Source organism: Hordeum vulgare, chromosome 7H, assembly GCF_904849725.1.
Source record: "Hordeum vulgare subsp. vulgare chromosome 7H, MorexV3_pseudomolecules_assembly, whole genome shotgun sequence".
Classification (NCBI taxonomy): Eukaryota; Viridiplantae; Streptophyta; class Magnoliopsida; order Poales; family Poaceae; genus Hordeum; species Hordeum vulgare.
Window position 1 is genome coordinate 89189461 of NC_058524.1, and position 21655 is coordinate 89211115.

Consider the following 21655-nt stretch of genomic DNA (forward strand, 5'->3'; position numbering starts at 1 on the left):
GTCACTATGTTAATCCGTATGTGGCCGCTACTCACCACGATGGATGCCACGGAGCGTATGGTTACTGGGTCTATCCGATGGGAGATGGTAGCACGGGTTATCTTCAACCGGTTTGGATGGCGGTCATGTAATAGGATAGGTGTTTAGTTCCCTATCTTTTTTACTGCCGGTTATGGCTATCCCTTTTCATTACTTCCAGCTCCTTGTGAGCGTTCTTATTTCTTGAGACTTGAAGAATTTGTTGAACAATTTTTTATTAATAAAGTGGCCGCATGCATTATTCTGATGCAGAGGCCGGGGGATAACCTCCTTTTCGAAAAAAGCCTAAAATAAAATGCTAACTTTTACAATATGATATGTTTATCTAATAATTACACTTGATGGTGGTAGCAGTGGCCCTCACAACATACTGCCTCACAACAGCGTCGCGCTCACAATCTTTCCCCTCCACCCCTATCTCACACACATGGTCTCGACCTACAACAGTTGGCAGTTGCCCTTGCAACATTGTAGTCGGCAAACGACTCTTCATGAAGCACCGGTGGTCCATTTGCAGCGGCTCACAGTCTAAACTGTAACATTGAGGACATCCTCACATAGCATTGATGGGTTCGCAACATTGTAACCCGGGCATGCGGTTCGCAGCAGTGATGTTGGCTTTGCAACATTGGACTTCGGCTTGCGGCTATAACGACTAATGAGCGCAAGCGCACGGATCACCATAATACCTTTTGTGGAAGTATTTACAGGTATTATATTGATCCCAAGGAGCTAAGATCAATAGTTTCTAATCACAACCAGCAGATTTGTCACGGTCTTTAGTCGCATTCGCACCCAAACAAAGGTTTGAAGATTGGTCTAATTGGTGTTATCTTTTATCAAAGAGCGAAGGTTGTAGGATAAATGTAACATGTTAAGAGTTGAATTTAAACATTTTTATAAGCACATATTTTGTATTTTAAAATCACAAAATATGTCTTTTTACATGGAAATTTGCACACATGAGGAAGACGTGGGCATGCTTATTGTAGATTTTATAAATAATTTTATTTACTATTTACTTTTTTTGAAGGATTTAATACTCACATGGGAGCATGTACTATGCTGCCGGAAGACAAAACCCTGCCCATCTTATGAGTTATGACTGGTCTTGGGCCAGGACCTAGTTAGAGCATGTTCTTTCTTTAGCTATAGTTAGATCATGCATGTTCAACCAAACTACACATGGTTGGTGGTCTCACCTAAAAATAAAAACCTCAAGTTGTACTATTCCCTCCATCTCAGTTTGTAAGTCCGACACGTGTACCTAGGTCGTCAATTTGACCAACTTAATAATAAGCATATATCATAAAAAAATATATCATTAAAAACTTTAGATGTTATATTTTCTAATAATATAATTTTTATATTAAATAATATATTTTATATAGGTTAAATTGACGACCTAGATACACGTGCGTGTCTTCTAAACTGTGACGGAGATAGTACATAATTATTTTCTCCCCAATCCAAGATATTATAGTTGTCTTTTTTTTTAACTCGATAACGTACTTGTTGGTCTTATGTCAACGGTTTCATGTTGTAGAATTCATAATTGTTTTTTGCTACTATTTACTTTTCTTTTAAGATTTACTATTGACCTGGGAGTGCTTTGCTTTTTTTTTTCTTTATGGGGACCTGGGAGTGCTTTGTTGCGAGAGACAAATTCTGCCCCCGGAATCTTACAACTATTCTTGGGTCAATACCTAATTATAGCATGTTATTTGTTTAACAATAGTGAGCATGTTCACCCAAACTACACATGATTTTTTTTACTGGAACTACACATGGTTGGTGGTCTCACCCAAAATGAATCCTCAAGTTGTACTATATAACCATTTTTCTTCCCATCCAAGACATCATTGTTTTATTTTGGTATCGTAGTTATTGGATCTGAAGGACTCGAATATCATCCAAGAACTAGCTATGGACACGGATGCGTGAAAAATTAGTTATCCACGTGCCAAAACCATGACTAGGTTTCGAGGTCGTCTAGTTTTCAACTCTAACCCATTTCAACTTGTTTGGGACTGAAAAACTGAATTGTGTTTCCCTTTTACTCGATCTCTTCATCTATTACGTTTTTATGAGCAGTTGCTTTTCCTTTTTCCATTTTCCTTGCTTTTCCACCTAGATACCCACTCCTTACAGCTAAGACGCTCTCACACACTTCAAGCTTCATCCGAACCTCCTTCCTCACACTTGAGCCTCTGTGAACTGCATATGCATGGTTGTACACGTCCTTAGTACACGTCACGTTGCAACCAAAAGAAACCTAGCTACGGATATAAGATAGGGGAGAAAAGAAGATGAAATATGTTAAAATATCATTATTCCGTTTTGATGTAACTTGTAAGTTCTGCCAATTGATTACTGATTACTCCTGTACTACAAAAGTTCAAAGTACAAAATCTAGAACCTTCCCATATGACATAGTGTATTAAAGTTTACATGTCGCAAGAGATTAAAAGATCTCTTTTTAGGAATCTAGAGATTTAAACACTGTGGATGATCTAAGGGTATCAAGGGTATCTTTAAGTCGGACCCGCAAACCTCTTGCATGCGTTTGGACCGTCCTGTTCGGACCGCGGAAGTCATCCAACGCGGTCCTGTATCGGTCCGTGGAGCGGTCCGGATGCGTTTTCTCCCGCAAACTAGGGACAAATATGAAGGAACTTTGCAGGAGTCCAGACACGTGATACGTAGTTCTCAACTCCCCTGGCCCACTTAAAACTCTTCCCGGGCCTGCGCCTTCATTTGTGTTTGCGGGCTGGTCCACCCGTCCGGGAGTCCACACACATGATGCGTTTTCTCTCACAGTATTATAGTATTGTATTACTCAGTTGTGTGGCACCGGCAAGAGCCCAAAGCCGAGCCTCCTCCTTTATCCTCGCAAAGACAATCATCGTTGTAGCAGAGTTGTTATGAAAAATCCTAGCATTGTGCTCTTTTCATATCTCCCAGGACACAAGCATGAACAAGGAGGCGAGAACCATATATGATTTCCATGGTCAAACACATTTTTAGTCCACCAATCTCGAACCGAATCCTAAATCCGCTAGCTCCTCACCACATCAGCATGTAGGCCAATCCATGCAGCAACCACGGTCCAGATCCGCCGGGAGAACCTGAACTGGAAGAGAATTTGTGTCGCTGTCTCCTGCGCTTGCTTGCTGGCAAAGGTTGCAATTCTGCCACCCACAACGTTTGCAACGATCAACCGTCCACACTCTGTTTTGAATTATCAACCAAGCAAAATAAATTGCATTTCAATGGCGTCACCCCCTTCCAAACAACAGCAGGCAAGATGCTCTTCGTGTGTCCTGCAAACCATGCCACATAGGTCGTAAACGCTGGGTATTCTCCATGGGAGGTGAACTTTTAAAGTATAGTATCTCGCACCGCATTGTTGAGTGTAACAGAGGGGAGCTTCTTCCAAAGCACGGTGAACTCTTGTATATGTTCCAGTGTGATCTCAAGGTGGAAAGGAATAGGCGGATCTTCAACAACACCTCCCTGACTGTGCTTGATGTTGCTTACCTCGTCAAGGAAGACCTTGAGCTTGTCCGGCTGGCATTTGTACGAGAGATGTAGTTTTTGTGTGACAGCAATTTTGTACGAGAGATGTAATCTGGTAAATTCAAGAATTATTGAGGAGAGTTTTCCGTGCTATACAATATTTCTTTTTGATAAGTCAAAAGTCCTTGGGGATTACCCCGCAAAAAAAAAGTCCTTGGGGATCTTTTTGTCTAGTGTCATCCAGCCAAGATGGTTTCCAAAACTTGGCTTTGCAACCGTCCCTAAGGTGAACCATGCTGGCTATCGCGAAGATGTCCCTATGTTTGGCTTTGCAGCCACATGTTCTGGGCTATCATTGGTTCTGGTAGTATGCTATGAATGTGAGCATATATATATATATATATATATATATATATATATATATATATATATACCAAAAAAGAGTATCGGGGACCACCGCACGACGTGAGATGTTTGTGTTGTTTTCTGTTGTAAGTTTGTACCGTGCAAGATACGATTTGGATTGGTGTGAATATGTGATGACGGTGCGACACCCATCAGGTTTTTCTCCTGGGAGGACATGCGACGTGCCTAGTACTCCCTCCATTCCTAAATATAAGTCTTTTAAGCGATTTCACTAGATTTCTACATACGGAGCAAAATGATTGAATGTACACTCTAAGGTATGTCTATATACATCCGTATGTAGTCCACTGATGAAATCTCTACAAAGACTTATATTTAGGAACGGAGGGAGTAGAACAGAAAGGTACTACTCGTACATGCTGCCATAGTGTCATGCACAGAAGAAACGTGCTTGCCTCAAAAGAAATTGCTAGTAAAACGTGCCGAATTAAGTTGGCGCACGCACACGAACATTTTGAAATAGCGGATGGCACGAACTGCAGTCGCCGGTTAAAGACCGGAACAACGCCAGCTTACCCGACGTACAACCGAGACGAAACAATACACCAGGCTGTTAAGCGACAGCGAAACGGCTACAGCAACATAAGTGATTGATTGAGGTGTGGAACATGAGACATAAAAACGAATCTGCCAACTCATACAAAAAGATAAAGCATCTGGCTTACTCTTCAACAGCTAACTGCGCACAAGACCATTATCAAATCATGAACATGTGATTTATTTCAGAGACGATACACTGTCGGCTGTTCTTGGTACAAAATTCCTGTACCTCTATGTACAGTTTGGTCAGGCCTCCGCTGGGACACGGCAACAGTACAACATTAGAAACGGGCGACCCAGTTGCTATGGCTCAGGAAACTTCGGTGTTCGTCAGGCATCTGCCTATCGATACAGGGCCACCCTAGCACCGCTCAAAGAGGCTCTAGGTGAGTACCAAAAACCGGAGGAAGGAGCAGAGTGGCCGCTACAGGCAAAAGGGCCGGCATTGAAGCTGAAAAGGAATAGCGCCATCGCTGATCTGACTCCCTATGGCTAAATCAGGGCACATTTGGTACTACAAGTGATACAGTGGCAAAATCGTTACCGGAATCATGTTAGGTGCCGAACCCGAATGGCGACTTGCTCCTGCTGCCGCCTTCGCCGTACTGTTCGTTCCATTTTCTTAGCTCGTTCATGCTCGTGGCGTCGAAAGAAACGGACGGGCTCACCTGCACGGTGGGAAAGAAAACAATCAAACATGAAACATAAAGTCATCCAACTTTAAGGGCGCAGTCAACAGCCGGTATGTTTCTAATTACCTTGGCTTTTGCTTGGACAAAGTCATCCAGCTTCAAGGACCTTAAAGAAGTTTTCGTACTGCCCGCAGACCCCTAAGAGAAAGTGATAACCAGGTGAGCAAAGACATGAAGAGGAAGATCCACGGTGAATAAACTTGGAATGCAACAAGTAATACTGAAAGCAAGGAAATGCCACCTTCTTTTCTTCTTCTAGCAGTTCATGAACTGGCCTGTACGCTGCAGCTACGCATAGGTTCTGCAGAAAATGCGCCAAGCAAGTTACAAATAGGTGAAATAAGTGGACAGCAGACAATGTGGTACGCAAGGGAGAAGAATAGAACAAATGTGGATGACTTGAGCATGATACCTTCAAATCACTCCCAGAGTAACCTTCTGTTGCATTGGCTAGTTCGTCGAATCCAAATTCAGATTCTAGGTTTTCTTTGGCAAGTAAAATCTTGAGAATTTTCATCCTATTCTGCGCATCCGGAAGGTCGACGTATATCCTGCGGGTCATATTGACATATCATCACATTTAAGTCACTCGAGCCAAAACAATACTTTCCCAGGCACAACACAAGCACATCAATGCAGATTTTACCTCCTAGGCAAACGCCGTATTACAGCGTCATCTAGATCGAACGGACGATTCGTTGCACCAAGAATAAGGATCCTTTGACTATCTTTGGACCTTAGACCATCCCAAGCTGCCATAAATTCATTGCGCATCCTTCTCGTTGCTTCATGTTCCATTGCACCACCCCTTGCACCAAGTAAGCTGTCAACCTGCCATTAGCAAACCAAAATTGCATGAGTCAGGAGATTCCGCATGATCTGTCAAAATGATAAGGATGCCGTCCTGAATATAAAACACCTACTTCAGTATGTTTGATAAATGAAAACTCACCTCATCCACAAATATGATAACAGGAGCTAGCCGACTTGCAAACGAGAAAAGGGCTTTGGTGAGCTTCTCAGCGTCTCCAAACCACTGTTGACAGAAAAATGATGGTAGTGAATTAAAGTTGTGAAATAATGGATGCATTTCAGGAAAACAAAATTCACACAAGAGATGAGCTTCGATATTTGGCTTCATTATTTCATGTGTAAAGCAGCAGCCCGCACTCAAGCAGCAGGGAGAAACTGTAGATCAATGCAGTGCTGAAATTAGACTAGGAACTAAGAGAGATTTGACTATCACTATAGTACCAGCATATTATATGGAAAGGTGGAAGACTAGTGCCATCTGATAAACCATAAATGGTTACTGTCATAGTCTTTGTTTACAAAGAGAATGTCCAGTATTGCCGTATTACACATCCGATTAGGTGTTCTGGTTGCTTCAGGTATGCTGCTATCAGTCTGCAACTAATAGTACATTTGATACAGGAGGGACCGAGGGAGCTAACCACACAATTTTTTGTGAACTGAAAAAGCATAAAATTGCGCAGGATATGGTCGAATAGGAGAAAGGGCTTTTCAGGTAATATAGAAGTGATCCATCATTAACATTCCATTCAGTTGTCACATAATATAACTCCTATACACCAAATTCAAATAAATTTACCTTCGACGTGAGACTAGAACCGGTTATGCTGATAAAATTTGCTCCAGCTTCTGTCGCAAGTGCCTTTGCCAAAAGAGTTTTTCCAGTTCCAGGAGGCCCAAAAAGCAATATTCCTTTGCAAGGCTGAACAAAGGTCCATACAGACACATCATGTTAAACATACAACTATGAAAAACATAAAGATATGCATACAGAAGTACACATCTGAGAAAGCAAACTAAGATTTAGACTTTTCTTCAGAGATACTCTTATTTTATAGGAAGTGCTGTAAGAATTCTAGCAGTGCTTTTCATGGACTTTGGAACTTGATTTATGAAATTGAGTCGTGTTGTATGACATAAAATGGCATCACATTAGTATCACTACATCAATTTATCCTGAACCCCTAAAGCATGAAGTTATAAGGATGTAATAATTTACTGTTAATGGTATTGGATATCAGGAATGAGATTACTGTAGGAAAAAGGAAAACCCTCTAGCCAGAGGCTTGGTTAAGGATAGCAACCCGATCCATTGTTTCATCTACTGCAGACTTGTAATGCTAGTGCTGGCTCACTAAAAACATTCCAACTCACTAGACTAAGGACCAATTATGTACGTTTAGGATTTTCTTTTGTCTGCTTTAGTAGACATCCACGAGAAAACCTCTCCGCTAAAATCTCCATAATAATTAATTATAAAACAAAATTGGGTAACATTGAGTATTAGCTGAGCACTAAACAGACTTCCAGAGGCGTAGCACCAAACACCCCATCAAAATCACAAGTACCTTTTTTATTTAGAAGTTAGGAATTAAAGATAAAACTAAGGTTCTTACTATGTTGGGATACTAGTTCAATGTTGCCTAGCTATAAACTGGCAGTCACAGTAGTTTGTAAGCCCATATGGGAACAAGGGATCAAATTCAGTATTATGAAGCCCAAAATGCTACAGGTACATATGAAAATGCAAACGGTAAGCATTATTACCCTTAGCAAGTTCCCACGCGAGAAAAGCTCTGGTCTCCTCATTGGAAGAGTAACAAGTTCATCCAGTGTCTTCTTGACATCCTCGAGAGCGCCAATATCATCAAATTTAACTCCAATTTCATGGGGAGGTACAACTGCTGATATGAAATTGCGCTCAAATTCATCTTTTGCCAACATCTGCAGCAAGACAATCTTTGAGGTTGGACATCATCACAGCATAATCTTGCTACATAAGAGCAGGCATGGTTAACTCTTAGGAACAACCAAACAACCTAAATTACCTTCATGTTTTCAGAAAGTGACTTAGTTGAAGCCTCCAGCTCCCTTAGCCTCTCGATTGCTAGGTCCAGACTTCAAAGAAGAAAAGGTATCAACAGTCAGTGCCCAGCCATAGATACAACTGAATGCCCAGACAACTGATGAAATACCTCTCACGGGGAATGACTAGCTTGTCACCCTTTATGGAAGGATTAATCGCTGACGATAAATAGTGACTTCTAGCCCATCCAATGACCTTCTCCGCTCCTGCATCCACATACAAAATTACAAATGCATACAGTAAGTAACTGTCCTGCTTCAACTTAAGGCGCTTTAAGTTCTTTGATGGCCTGATAAAAGTCCATCACCATACAGTCATACGCCCACAAGCACCTGCAGCAACAAGAAAACAAATACAAGCATATTTCGAGGATACATTTGGCAAGGGATGGCTGTTGCAGCTTGACCACAAAATTGTGGTTGGATCTGGCAACTGCAGCATTCCGCAAGTAAGGATAGAGAAATGAGGAGAGAGTCTCCTTGGCCCGATTCCTATTTAGGACTGATGGAGGAACTTTGGTGACCGCCAACGACAAGTCGTGTAAACAAGGTGGCATGACATGCAGCTGCATCCTACACCATTGAATACCAATGATGTTGGGGACTCCAACCACAGTGACCAGAGATTGGTGATTGAAAGTGTTAGAGTATATATAATATAGCCATGTACTTCTTTGTATTTATCCCATTGTATAAGGGGTTTTCTGCATATAGTCCACACATGTACATGTATATATATCAGCCTATGGACTCATGGAAATACAAGTTGCATATTCCTAACATGGTATCAGAGCTAAGGTCTTGAGTTCAAGTCCTGGCTTTCGCAATTTATTTAAAAAATTGTTGGTAGCCCCGCTCTGTGTCCACATAGAGGCCTCTTGAGTCATACGTGAGTTTTGCGCGCCGGCGCTCTCTTCCGGTTGCACGTGTTGACTTGTCTTCCACGTCACATGTGAGAGGGGGTGTTACAGTATATGTGGATTGCACTAGCCCTTTCCATCAGTTTGGACTTGTTGTCGTCTTGGCAAGCAGATTCAGTTACCATATTCGCATAGTGAGTCACTGTCTAAGCGTCCTTTTGATTTAGTCCATTTTGATGTATGGGGTCCGGCTCCCTTCGCTTCGAAAGGGGGTCATAAATATTATATTATTTTCATAGATGATTTCTCTCGTTACGCATGACTTTATTTCAAGACTTCTCGTAGTGAGGTGTTGTCTATTTATAAGTGTTTTGCTGCCATGGTTCACACTCAGTTCTCTTCGCCCATTCGTGTGTTTTGTGCTGACTCCGTTGGCGAGTATGTTTCTAAGATGTTGCGTGGTGTTCTTGCTGAGCAAGGGACTCTTTCTATGTTCTCTGGTCCTAGTGCTCACGCTCAGAATGGCGTGGCTGAGCGAAAGCATCGTCATCTTCTTGAGACGGCTCGTGCATTGATGATTGCTGCCTCTCTCCCGCCTCATTTACAACCTTCCGCTGCTCTACAGGGTGGTGTTTCTTTCGAGCGTCTTTTTGATCGTTCTCCTGATTATTCGATGTTTCGCTTGTTTGGTTGTGTTTGCTATGTTCTTCTTGCCCCTCGCGAACGCACCAAACTGACCGCTCAGTCTGTTGAGTGTGTCTTCTTAGGCTATAGTGATGAGCATAAGGGCTATCGTTGTTGGGATCCTATCGGTCGTCGGATGCGTATCTCTCGGGATGTGACTTTTGATGAATCTCGTCCCTTCTACCAACGCCCATCTTCCTCGACCTTTTCAGTGGAGGATATCTCTTTCCTCACTTTTCCTGATACACCTCTCACCCCCATCGAGCCTTTGTCTATTCGTTCTACTACCTATGCTTCTCCACCTCTTGTTGATTTGCCACCACCATCTCCCACGGTTTCCTCCCCTAGCATGTCACCGGATTCTGCACCTTCATCTCCGGCGACTTCTTCGTCTTCACCCCCCGATTCTACCTTGGCGATCCCTCCTTGCATTGTTCCATCTTTTCCTCAGTGTTACACTCGTCGTTCACGTCATGTGGATGCCTCTGCGGATGTGTCGTCATCCTCATCTCAACCTCCCTATGCCTTGCGTTCTCGCCTCGTCCGCCTGTTGATCGCCTTGGATTTCCCACCGCTGGTGCTGCTGTTCTTGAGCCGACTTCCTATCGTCAGGCTGTTGTTTATCCTGAATGGCAGTTTGCGATGGCAGAGGAGATTGCTGCTCTTGAACGCACTGGTACATGGGATCTTGTTTCCCTTCCCCCCGGTGTCCGTCCCATCACTTGTAAGTGGGTCTACAAGGTTAAGACTCGCTCCGATGGTTCTCTTGCGTTATAAAGCTCGTCTTGTGGCTCGTGGCTTTCAGCAGGAGCATGGTCGTGATTACGACGAGACTTTTGCTCCTGTGGCCCATATGACCACTATTCGTACACTTCTTGTCGTGGCCTCTGCACACCACTGGTCTGTATCTCAACTTGATGTTAAGAATGCCTTTCTTAATGGTGAGCTGCGTGAGGAGGTGTACATGCAGCCACCACCAGGGTATTCGGTTCCTGATGGCATGGTATGTCGTCTTCGTCGCTCTCTCTATGGCCTTAAGCAAGCCCCCCGCGCCTGGTTTGAGCGATTTGCCTCTGTGGTAACTGTTGCTGGTTTTTCAGCCAGTGCTCATGATCCAGCATTATTTGTCCACCTTTCTCCTCGCGGTCGGACTCTTCTTCTTCTCTATGTTGATGACATGATCATCACTGGTGATGACCCCGAGTATATTGCCTTTGTAAAGGCCCGTCTTAGTGAGCAGTTTCTTATGTCTGATCTTGGAGTATATTGCCTTTGTAAAGGCCCGTCTTAGTGAGCAGTTTCTTATGTCTGATCTTGGACCTCTTCGTTACTTTCTTGGGATTGAAGTCTCTTCTACCTCTGATGGCTTTTTTATATCCCAGGAAAAGTATATCCAGGATCTTCTTGCTCGTGCTGCTCTTACTGACGAGCGCATTGTTGAGACTCCCACGGAGCTCAATGTTCACCTTCGTGATACTGATGGTGACCCCCTGCCTGACCCGACGCGTTATCGTCATCTTGTTGGCAGTCTTGTCTATCTAGTTGTCACTCGTCCAGATATCTCTTATCCGGTTCATATTCCGAGTCGGTTTGTCTCTGCTCCCACCTCGGTTCACTATAGTCACCTCCTTCATGTTCTCCGATATCTTCGGGGCACGATCTCTCATCGTCTATTCTTTCCTCGCTCCAGTTCTTTACAACTTAGGCCTATTCGGATGCCACATGGGCTAGTGATCCTTCAGATCGCCGTTCACTTTCTGCTTATTGTGTTTTTCTTGGTGGTTCTCTCATTGCCTGGAAGACGAAGAAACAGACCGTAGTTTCACGTTCGAGTGCAGAGGCTGAGTTGCGACCGATGGCTCTTTTGACGGCAGAGGTGACTTGGTTACGGTGGTTACTTCAGGATTTTGGTGTTTCTGTCACTACACCCGCTATGCTCTTATCTGACAGTACAGGTGCTATCAGCATTGCGCGCGATCCTGTGAAGCATGAGCTCACCAAGCACATTGGTGTTGATGCTTTTTATGTGCGTGCTGGTGTGCAGGATCAGGTTATTGCTCTTCAGTATGTGCCTTCCGAGTTACAATTGGCGGATTTCCTGACGAAGGCCCAGACTAGAGCGCAACATGGCTTCTATCTCTCCAAACTCAGTGTTGTTCATCCACCATGAGTTTGAGGGGGGGTGTTAGAGTATATATAATATAGCCATGTACCTCTTTGTATTTATCCCATTGTATAAGGGGTTTTCTGCATATAGTCCACACCTGTACATGTATATATATCGGCCTACGGCCTCATGGGAATACAAGTTGCATATTCCTAACAGAAAGGAGCATCCAGTGTGAACCCTAGGTAGTTCAGATCTGGAATTCAACTAAAGAACGAAGGAAGGAGAAACAGACAGAGAAGTTGAAGCCTGTGGACTAACCCATGTCGCTGCCCAGATCCAAAGGTGCCGAACTATGATGATAAACACTAAAATCGACAAGGGAAAAACAACTCCACACTGGGAGGAGGAACCTCAAACACAAAAACCAGTAGCCTAAAAACTAGATCAACCAGTAAAACTGTATACAAAGTGGACCCCACGTCGTTAGCTATGCCGGCGGTCAGCTGGAGAGGAACGGGGGATATGGTAGCAATATGGGAGATTCATAGGGAAAAGGAAGGCAAAGAAAGAGAGAGCCCAGAGCAGACAAGAGGAATTTATAAGTTGAAATAAAAGGTTGCACTTAAGACAGGTAAGAGGTGTCACATTCATTACGGGGGAGTATTAATTTTATTTAGCTTATAATACCAACACTTTTGCTTCGGTACCCCCCCCCCCCCACACACACACACACAAAAAAAAGTAGAAGGGGAAACGTATACCCACCTCGTATTGTACATTATTATACACTACAGGCAGTCATATGTATACGCACCTTGTATTGCATACGTACGGCGGCATGTAGTGTACAATACGAGGTGGGTATACGTTCTCCTTTGTATATTTTGTTGGGGGGGGGGGGGGGGGGGGTTACCGAAGCACACGTCTAATACCAATCATAAGGTGTGATGCACCTTCAATTTTTTGGGCCCATGAGCACGGACTGAGCACTGATCATGTACTCCAGTTGCAGTTCAACTGGGGTCAATATGCACAGTGCAAACAAAGGTTCCTTAACAAGAACAACAATGTTGAGTTTGAACTACGGTAGGACCAATAAATGAAAATGCATGCTAGTATGCCGCTTTAAAACCAGAACAATAATCATGCACACCAATAAACTTGAAGTCGGACATTGTTTAATCCAAACTTTCATATGATCCATCCGCACATAAGCACCACTGGCAACCATGATTCAGGAAAAAGGGATATGCATCATAATATGGATCCAGTTAGTAGACTTACTTTGCTTCGTCAGAATAATGCCCTCTAACTTCACATGCAACAGATTTTCACATGATAGCCCATGATCTTCAAGCACCTGCATTTACATGTCAGGACTTACATGCAAGCACTTGGGGAAGCGACTCAGTCGTTATCATATGTAGGTCAACTGGTCAAGTATTGGAAATGAAAAGCAATTGACTAAATCTACTGATTAGAGCTCAAATAGCTCTTCCAATACCTTGTGCAATTCTACAAGGTTATGCCTTGAAACGATTATTTTTTTGTCCTCCGCAATCTGGTTATTGAAAACTCTCAATTGCTCATCATCCTGAACATAAAAGGAAGTATCACACAGCTGTAAAGATAACAGCATCATCCAAACTAGGAGGGCTTGTAGTTAGTACGTTTTCAGATCAGCAGGAGAGTGCAATCAACACTAGGAATAACATAATACTACTTTTGGAGACTAAAATGGTGTAAACTTACCTTTGGAAAAGGAATATAGAATTTATTTCCGAAGAGTTTCGCTATGCCATTGGACTTTGAAGGCTTCCGTCCTTGTAGTCCCCCTACCAGCTTCTTCAAGGATGATGTCTGAAAAGATACAAATTTCAACCAAGCACAAATTTTAGCCATTGCTATGGCAATCCGACCATAAATGAAACCAACTCTCCAAGACATTATTGCAAAGAAAAGTAGCTCACAGGAACAATGTCAATTTGACTGCAGAACAACATGCAACAAGGCAGAGAATGATCCAATTATGTTTTCTACCTAGTTCGTTAAGGTAGAGCATTTGTTAGATTAACAATGAAAAACATTGCAGATTTTGGAGGGTGCATTCAAATTGTGGTAGCTTCATAAAAGCACTTCCATTATGCTAGTTTTTGACATATAAACTTACTGCAAGACTCTTCTGATAGTTGTGACAGCAATACTTTACTAGATTTCATAATTATTCTCTGCAACCAACTAGATTTGATAACAATCCTCTGCAACCAACTGTAGATTTCTCAATCGTTCTCTGCAACAATCTACAGTTTAGTGCAGTGCAGCGCAGTAACAGCAACCTGCCACCAGGCAGTCTTTGCCAGACCTGTCTGGAGTTGGGAACCTGGTAAGGCCGGCCAACCTGGATCAGTTAAGACAAACATTGTTTCAACCAGGTCAGGCCAGGCCTTGCTTGCTAGCAGGCTTATAATGTTGCACTTAGTGCCTGTTTGGAGTCCCTCCGCTCCACAACTCTGCTTCGGAGCGGAGCGGAGCGCAGCGGGTGAATAGGTGCTCTGCAGATTCTGCATATTTCGTGGAGCTGGTGGATTACCAAACAGGCCCTTACTCTCACCTTGATTTGGCACACGGACTAAGCATCTATGGGATTGCTTTTGCATTTTCTTCAAAAACAAAAATGATGTGAGGTCACGCAAGCTAGCATACCAAGCAATCAACTGCTAACTTATCCAGCTATATCAAACCTATCCCTTACTCTATGCTAATAATGTGGGATGAGCACAACGAACAGAGCCCATGGGAATATTTAGCAGGTTAGGTTAAGCAATGTATACATGTCATCAATGCTGAAAGTTTCTTTCACTCCCAGAGTCACCCATCAGGCCATCACTGGTAACACAAAACAAATGAGGGAATGGCCAAATAAGGATACAAAAGAGCAAGGGAAAATAGCAGGATACTTTTGCAGGTTTCTTCAGATTGAAGACCTCATAGATGCAATAAACTAGCCACATACTGTGCCATAACTAATGCCTAGATGGCTAGATGAGCACAAGAGACAATTAAAAAGCTACTCCCTGGATTGCATAATATAAGAGTGTTATATTATGGGACAGAGGGAGTAGATGGGAGAATGAGGATGTTTTCTCAATCAGTTGTAACAGAGAAACACCACGAAACAAACACATATTCTTGAATAGATCAGCAAGAAATTACCAGTGGAGACAGGCGGGAGAGATTGTGAAACACCAGCGCCTTCTGCATTTATTTATAACAAAAGTAAGAAAAGAAATGCATATATATATATATATATATAATATGAATGCAAGCAAGTAAGAATGCGACTAGACGAGTTTCGATTGCTTACTGGATCTTTATCCTTGGGTGCTGCCTCAAGTATGTTCTGCCCACATATCAACACTAAAGGCCCATTAAGCTGGTCAAACATTTCCTCTACCTTTTCGATAAACTCTCTGCGATTTGATCTTGGAACTGCCCTAGAAAGCCACTGTGAACTATCCGGAAAGTAAACAATGGCTGGTTGAAGAGATGGCAGTGCCTATTTGTACAAGCAAAGGGAATCCAGAAGAGGTAAGTTTACTGAGCAGACAAGATGGAACAGACACTGCAATTGCAGCACGCAAACATCACACCAAGTGCACGCAGCATAGAATGGTGGTCAAAGCTATGCAAATGTATGCATGCACAAAGACAAGAAATGTCAAGAAAAAATGTTCCATACAAAAGATATTGTGTGACAAATTACCTCACAAAATGCTTCCATCGCGATATGCCAATCTTCCGCCTCAGTGTCATGGTCATGCACAATATCCTGAGCTAAAATTACAAACAAGATCGTTGTTAAAATTGCAGAGTATCCAAGCTGAATATATGGATGCTTCAGAATAGAACATACTGTCAACCCAGCAAACTGATGGTTTAGCATCTGGCTCTTTGTTAGCTTCATCATTTTTATCATCATCCAGCTTCTCCTCAAGAGGGTCAAATAAAACAGCCACTTGATCACCATTGATCTCGTATATCTCGCCACGCTGTCCATTTGATAAAGTTCTACAATTTTAACAGTTAGAAGAATGTTGAGTTAAAAAAGATCATAAGAAAATAGTGAATTTTAAGAATGTTCAGCGATAAGCTTGCAATATTGTAAGAAATAAAAATGTGAAACCAAATCATTATTCATCAGAAACAATGCTGACGTGGACTACTGAGATGAACAGAAGCATAGTAAAAATAAAACTAAAGACGCATAAAATATATATAAGCATAGCAAAGCATTCAACAGAACTTGCAGAAGTTTCCAAATATGCCCACAAACAACATATGATTTCAACTCAACATTTTTGTTGACCATATTGTTGAAATGAGAAACTTCGAAAATTAAATCTACCCATAAAGATAACATCTATCCAAAGGCGTGAAAGGCTAAAGATGCAGACAGACATGAAATAAGGCATGCAGACAAAAGCCTTCTTAACCTATTCGAGAAAAGATTTATCCACCCACCTGCCGCTAACAAAGGTAAAGGCTTCTGCTGATCCCTCTTGAGTTGGTATTTTCCCCAGAATGATCCTGTGATATGAGAGATGATATGCATCATGATAAGTGAAAGAAGCCCAATTAGTAAGATAGTCTGTAGCTATGTTAGATGACAGAGAATGAACACTGCAAACATGTGCTACATGCCCTCCCGGCACCAGGCACCAACCTTGCCAGCATTACTAGTGCAAGTAAGCATGCATGCAGAGAGAACTAACAATACACACAAGAATTCAAATGAACAAACATGCAACTATGCATACACCTGGATCAGCAAGTACCCAGGTGGCCAGTCCTACACACATAAAAGTCCAGCCATTTTTCTGTATGTGCTTGCTCCACATGCATAGGCACACATCTCCCACAACTGCCGCCCGTGCATTAAAATACCCATTGGATGGAAAATTTTGAGTTTGAAGTTCTTTCTGTTACTATTGAATAATTACTGCTAATGCTTATTAACTTTCCAGAAATAAACTCCTTTATGGCGAGACAATCAACAACATGAACGGACTAACAATATGTGAACTTCATGGTGAAACTCATCACATCATATAACACATAGCAGTCATGCCACTGGTCTGTGCATGGATGCATCAATCCATGCATGATGCCATTGTCAGCTAAAAGGCACATGTATTGCTTAGCCTTAAAAGTAGCAAATCAAGTGAGGTACAATACATGAGTCTAATAAGTTAAAAGAAGTTCAATGCAAAGGAAGAAATATTATGATAAAAGTGGCTTAAATCAAAAAGAGAGCAGAACTACCAACAAGTACCTGTGATCTGCTTCAACAAGCACTGACTCTCCAACATACTTCACTCTATCACCTGAAACAGTGATGAGGAAAGTTGGTGATGGCTTCATACAGGGTATGGTACGTATTAAAATAGTCCAGCCTGAATTTCATATTCACCAATAGGTACAATCCTATGAAATTTAAGCAAGTGGTATAGCTGAATTATATTGATCTCATTCTCATAAAATAGCTGGAGCACTGAACTTCTTGTCAATAGTCAATACAAAGAGCTAAGGGCATGTTTGGTTGATATACTAAGGCTGCCACAACACAAGTCAAGCAAGTTTGACTGAGTCAGTCACCTGTTTAGTTTGCTGCCACACTTGTGGCAAGATTCTTTTCATTCAATCTAGGCCCCACATATCATTGAAAACGAAAAATGTGGCAAGATTGCCTCAAGTGTGGCGCCAATTTTGATCACCTAACCTTAGGCATGTATGGCAAGAAAGTGTAGCAATGTTGGCAAACTTAGTCTCTGAACCAAACATGTCCTAAATTTCGGAGGAAAGTTGTTTGCGTAGAGTAGTTGATCATTCAAGTGTTTTGTGGCTAGTGCAGCTTCGGTTCACCTTGACAAAGAATAAGTGAATAACCCTGGAATGCAACTAGCTACTGGCTATATACATTGTTCACGATCTGGCTAACAACCATTTATCTAACGCAGAACGTTGTACACACAGAAAATAGAATGTGATTATTCAAGATGAAGAGATTGAATATTATCAGATGGACATGTACTTAACAAGCAACAGACCTCAGTTAATTCCCATAACATGACATATTAACCTAAGCTTAGCCTGTAATTTCCACAGGCACTAGGTAGGTTCGTTCCACCAGGGGGGGGGGGGGGGGGGGCTACTTACTAAAATAAGACCAATTATCAGTGCCATGATTAACAATGTTATCTAATCTGCAGTCAACATTGGGGAAAACACTCAACAACAAAAAACTTAGTTATGTACCTTTTTGGAGAGGCCTTTTATCTTCTTCAGGCGACTCGGTGGTGGATTCTTCTGCTGCTGAAGAATTTTCTTGCGCACTAACAACCCTCTAAGCCAAAAAGAACTCAAGGTCATGGTCAAAAAAAAAAAGAACTCAAGGTATAAGTTGTAAGCCAGAATGAGAAGCAAACAAAAGAAAGGAGGAAAACGGGTCCAACATTAATTAGCATGTTAATAGAAAAGATGGAAACAAGACCATCGCATGAGACTGACACTATTAGACGCAAAATCGCTAATCAGAAATTTACTACAGCACAGTACTATCAACATTTAGCCTTTTATAATATTTACTATTTTGCAGGAAAAAACTCTTTGTTTGTAGGACTCCCATCCCCGATTTTTAAAATAGGTTGTTAGATATACAAAGTAAAGGTACATCAGTATTCAAATAAAATAAAAGGAGCAAGATGGCAAGCATTATCAAATATCATGTTTTAATACTATATGATTTGGCAGCACAACAGAAATAAACACCTTGGCAAATTCCTCAAGAGTGCGCGGAACTAACTTCTTGAGGTTCTCCACTGATTTGACAACTTCCTCGTCATCACTTTCACCAGACTTAGCTTCATTATAATCTTCATCTTCCCCTTCTGATTCTGAGCCTTCATCTTCTGACTCCGCCTGACCATTCTCCTCCTCACTCTCTGAACAGTCTTCACCATTATCCTACAACAAGGTGAGCCATTAGGTATGCCACAAAACTGGAGTCTTAAGCTTTTAAAATAGGCGAAGATTATAACTTACATATGGAGCTAGAACACTGCTGTCCAGAACCAATAATGGCACGCGTAACTCATGGGCAATCGCTCTTACCACTCTCTCTCGGTAAAGCTCAGTTCCTGCAATAAATGTAAAATCTCATCATCCATGCAAGCAGAATGACACACATTTGGAAGAAACGTTGTCGTCCTTCCTGCACAACACCTGGCAAGCTCTGGAGCAATATCCTCCCACCGGACGACTGCAGCCGAGAACCGTACTCCAAAGTAGCATCCTTGTTCCGCAGGTGTGATGCCACGCACTCGGTCAGCAGCTGCTTCGTGTTCTTACTTGCAACCCAGAAGAGAGACGGTGAAATGCAACCGAGTTAGTCCAGGCTAGGGAGGAAAAACACCAAGCAGCTGGTGTGCGTTGCGCTCCATCGTGCTTACTCGACGTAGTACGGGAAGTTGGTCCACGTGAGGCTGCTCTTCTCCCAAGACACGGCGCGGCGCAGAAATTCGTTGCGGAAGCGCTCCCGTTTGGTGAGGAACGGCGACTCCCGCCTCTTGCAGCCGGTGACGAACCGCTCGCCGCTCAGCCACTCCTGTTGGTCCTTCTCCCCGAGCCGCGCGTGCTCCTGCTGGTTGCTGCTGCTACTGCCGCTGCCGCCGCCGCCGCCGCCACTCCCCGCCGTCGTCTCCGCACTCCCGACACCCTCCTTCGAGCTGTAGAACCGGTAAAGCCGCCCCCTTTCGCTGAACGGCAGGTGCCGCGCGCCCAGCCATCGCGCCCCGTCGGGCGCGCCAAATCTCCCAGCGCCATCGCCAACGGTCGCGGGGGTGACGAGGGGTACGGGACTGCAAGACGGCGGAGGGCGCAGGAGGCGGCGCAGCCGCATGGCGCGATGCATCGCGGGTCGCGTCGGGCGAAGCGACGAGGGATCCGCGAACAGGCTATGTCCCGGATTAGCGCATGCGGCGGCAGGACGGTGGATTCTAGGGTGTGCTGTGAGTGGCGGCGCAATGGCTGATAGGGTTTGTCCTGCTTGCGCTGGCGGCGGCGGCGGCGGCGGCGGCGGCCAGGAGAGAAGGGCCACGGCGGCTGCACGGGACGGCGATTTGCGTGACTTTCTTCGCTGCGGCTTTGGGAGTTTGGGTCGGCGAGTTCCGCTTCGCTGGTGGGCCGTAGCGTGGGTTTGGGTTAGCTGGGCCTATCTAAATTGAGGAAACAACATCGAAACACGTCAAGCTTCTCCCTAAACAGGCTGGCCCAGCCACGCGGGGCCACGTGAATCGTTATTATTATTATTATTATTTTGATGAGGGTTCATGTTTCTGTGTTTTTTCTTTCTTTTCTACTCTTGTTTATACTTCCAAATAACCTAAATAAATATATTAAATAATTACACAAAAACTTTTGGAATTTTAATTAGCATTTAAAAAAATGGTAAATGTTTCATGTTTCTCATGTATACAAAAAAAAATATAATATGTGCGAAAAAGTTGACCATGTATTTTAAAAAATCAAACATTTGAAAAAATATTAAAACAATATTTGAAAAATGTTAATCAAGCATTTAAAAAATATTAAATATGTATATACAAAATATTGACCATGTATTCAGAGAATGTCAAACATGTATTTGAAAAATCTTAAATAAGCATTTGAAAATGTTAAAACATGTATTAAAAAATATTGACCATCTATTCAAATAATTTTAATCTTGTATTTGGAAAATGTTGAAAGTTTGTATAAGAAATGTTGACCATGTATTCAAAAAATGTTAAAATGTGTATAAAGAGAAAAAAAAATCTCATGTATACGAAAAAATGTATTAAAAATATAGAATACCTGTGAAAAAAATTGATCGTGTATTAGAAAAAAACGGTGTTGAATATTAAATCAGTACTTAAAAAACGGTAATCAATCTTTCAAAATTGTTAAATGTATATAGAAAAATTTGACCATGTATTAAAAATATCTTGTATTTCATAGATGCTAATTAAACATTTGCAATTTTAAAATGTTAGCAAAAACAATTGTCCATATATGCAAAAAAGAAATATTTTATTTCAAAAATGTCCATCAACCATTTGAAAAAGGTTTAAAATGTCTATAGAAAGAATATTAGCAAAGTACTAAATATGTTAAATTTTTACATAAAAACAAGTTAAACATGTATTAGAGAAATGTTTTTGACATATATGAAAAAATGTAGAATCAAAACCAAAATAATCAAGGAAATAATAAAAATAATGAAAACCATATATCAAATCGAAGAAAAAGAAACCAAAAAAAAGCAAAGAACAAGTGCAAAAAGAATGGGAAACTGAAAAGGAAACAAAAAAAGGGAAATAAAACCATTGAAAGAAGAATGAAAAGGAAAAAGTTAGAGGAAACTAATAAGTAAAAATAAAACGAGGAAATTGTAAAACGGGAAGAAAAGAGAAAATACATTGAAAACGGAGAAAAACAGAGAAAACCAATGAAAAAACAAAGAAATCTCTAAGAAATATAGAAAACTGAAAAGAAGAAATGAAAGAAAAGAAAACATAAATTAACAAAACTAGACGAGAACCACAGAATGACCCATTTCATGTGTTAGTGCTCTCTCTAGATTTTTGAACGCTGATAACCCACAAGTATAGGGGATCGCGATAGTTTTTACGGATAGTATTTCATCCTAATTTATTAATTCGACGCAAGGGAAGACAAAGAATATTTATTGATCGTGAGAGTTGAGTTGTCAATTCAACCGCACCTGGCATAGCTCTCTGCAACAAGCATTTAGTAGCACACCAAATGGTAGTAGTAACAGTAACAATGAT

The 21655-nt window shown here is 42.0% G+C and overlaps 1 protein-coding gene across 2 annotated transcripts; it reads right to left on the reverse strand.

The window, feature by feature from the left end:
• Nucleotides 1–4678: 4678 nt before the first annotated feature.
• Nucleotides 4679–19936, reverse strand: LOC123407217. 2 transcript variants are annotated; one of them, XM_045100295.1, is made up of 25 exons: nt 19277–19933; nt 19050–19174; nt 18870–18964; nt 18597–18791; nt 18084–18171; nt 17101–17152; nt 16290–16355; nt 15682–15836; nt 15532–15602; nt 15133–15324; nt 14982–15023; nt 13521–13628; nt 13273–13362; nt 13053–13128; nt 8225–8321; nt 8078–8147; nt 7797–7973; nt 6829–6951; nt 6169–6252; nt 5863–6047; nt 5629–5767; nt 5458–5517; nt 5283–5354; nt 5069–5192; nt 4679–4975 (listed from the first exon to the last, which is right to left on the reverse strand). In XM_045100295.1, exons 1-24 carry the CDS (start codon nt 19735–19737, stop codon nt 5079–5081), a joined length of 2937 nt encoding a protein of 978 aa, XP_044956230.1. In that variant the 5' UTR covers nt 19738–19933; the 3' UTR covers nt 4679–4975; nt 5069–5078. The 2 variants fall into 2 exon arrangements, with proteins under 2 accessions (XP_044956230.1, XP_044956231.1); XM_045100296.1 differs by lacking the exons at nt 4679–4975; nt 5069–5192; nt 5283–5354 and having other exon boundaries at nt 5467–5504; nt 19277–19936.
• Between the last annotated feature and the right edge of the window lie 1719 nt (nt 19937–21655).

Coding starts and splice junctions, on each gene's coding strand:
- LOC123407217 (XM_045100295.1), bottom strand. CDS start 19,737: ATGCATCGCGCCATGCGGCTGCGCCGCCTCCTGCGCCCTCCGCCGTCT. Junction 6,952..7,796: donor CGCGTGGGAACTTGCTAAGG/GTAATAATGCTT, acceptor ACCTTTGTTCAG/CCTTGCAAAGGAATATTGCT. Junction 6,048..6,168: donor TTATCATATTTGTGGATGAG/GTGAGTTTTCAT, acceptor TGCTAATGGCAG/GTTGACAGCTTACTTGGTGC.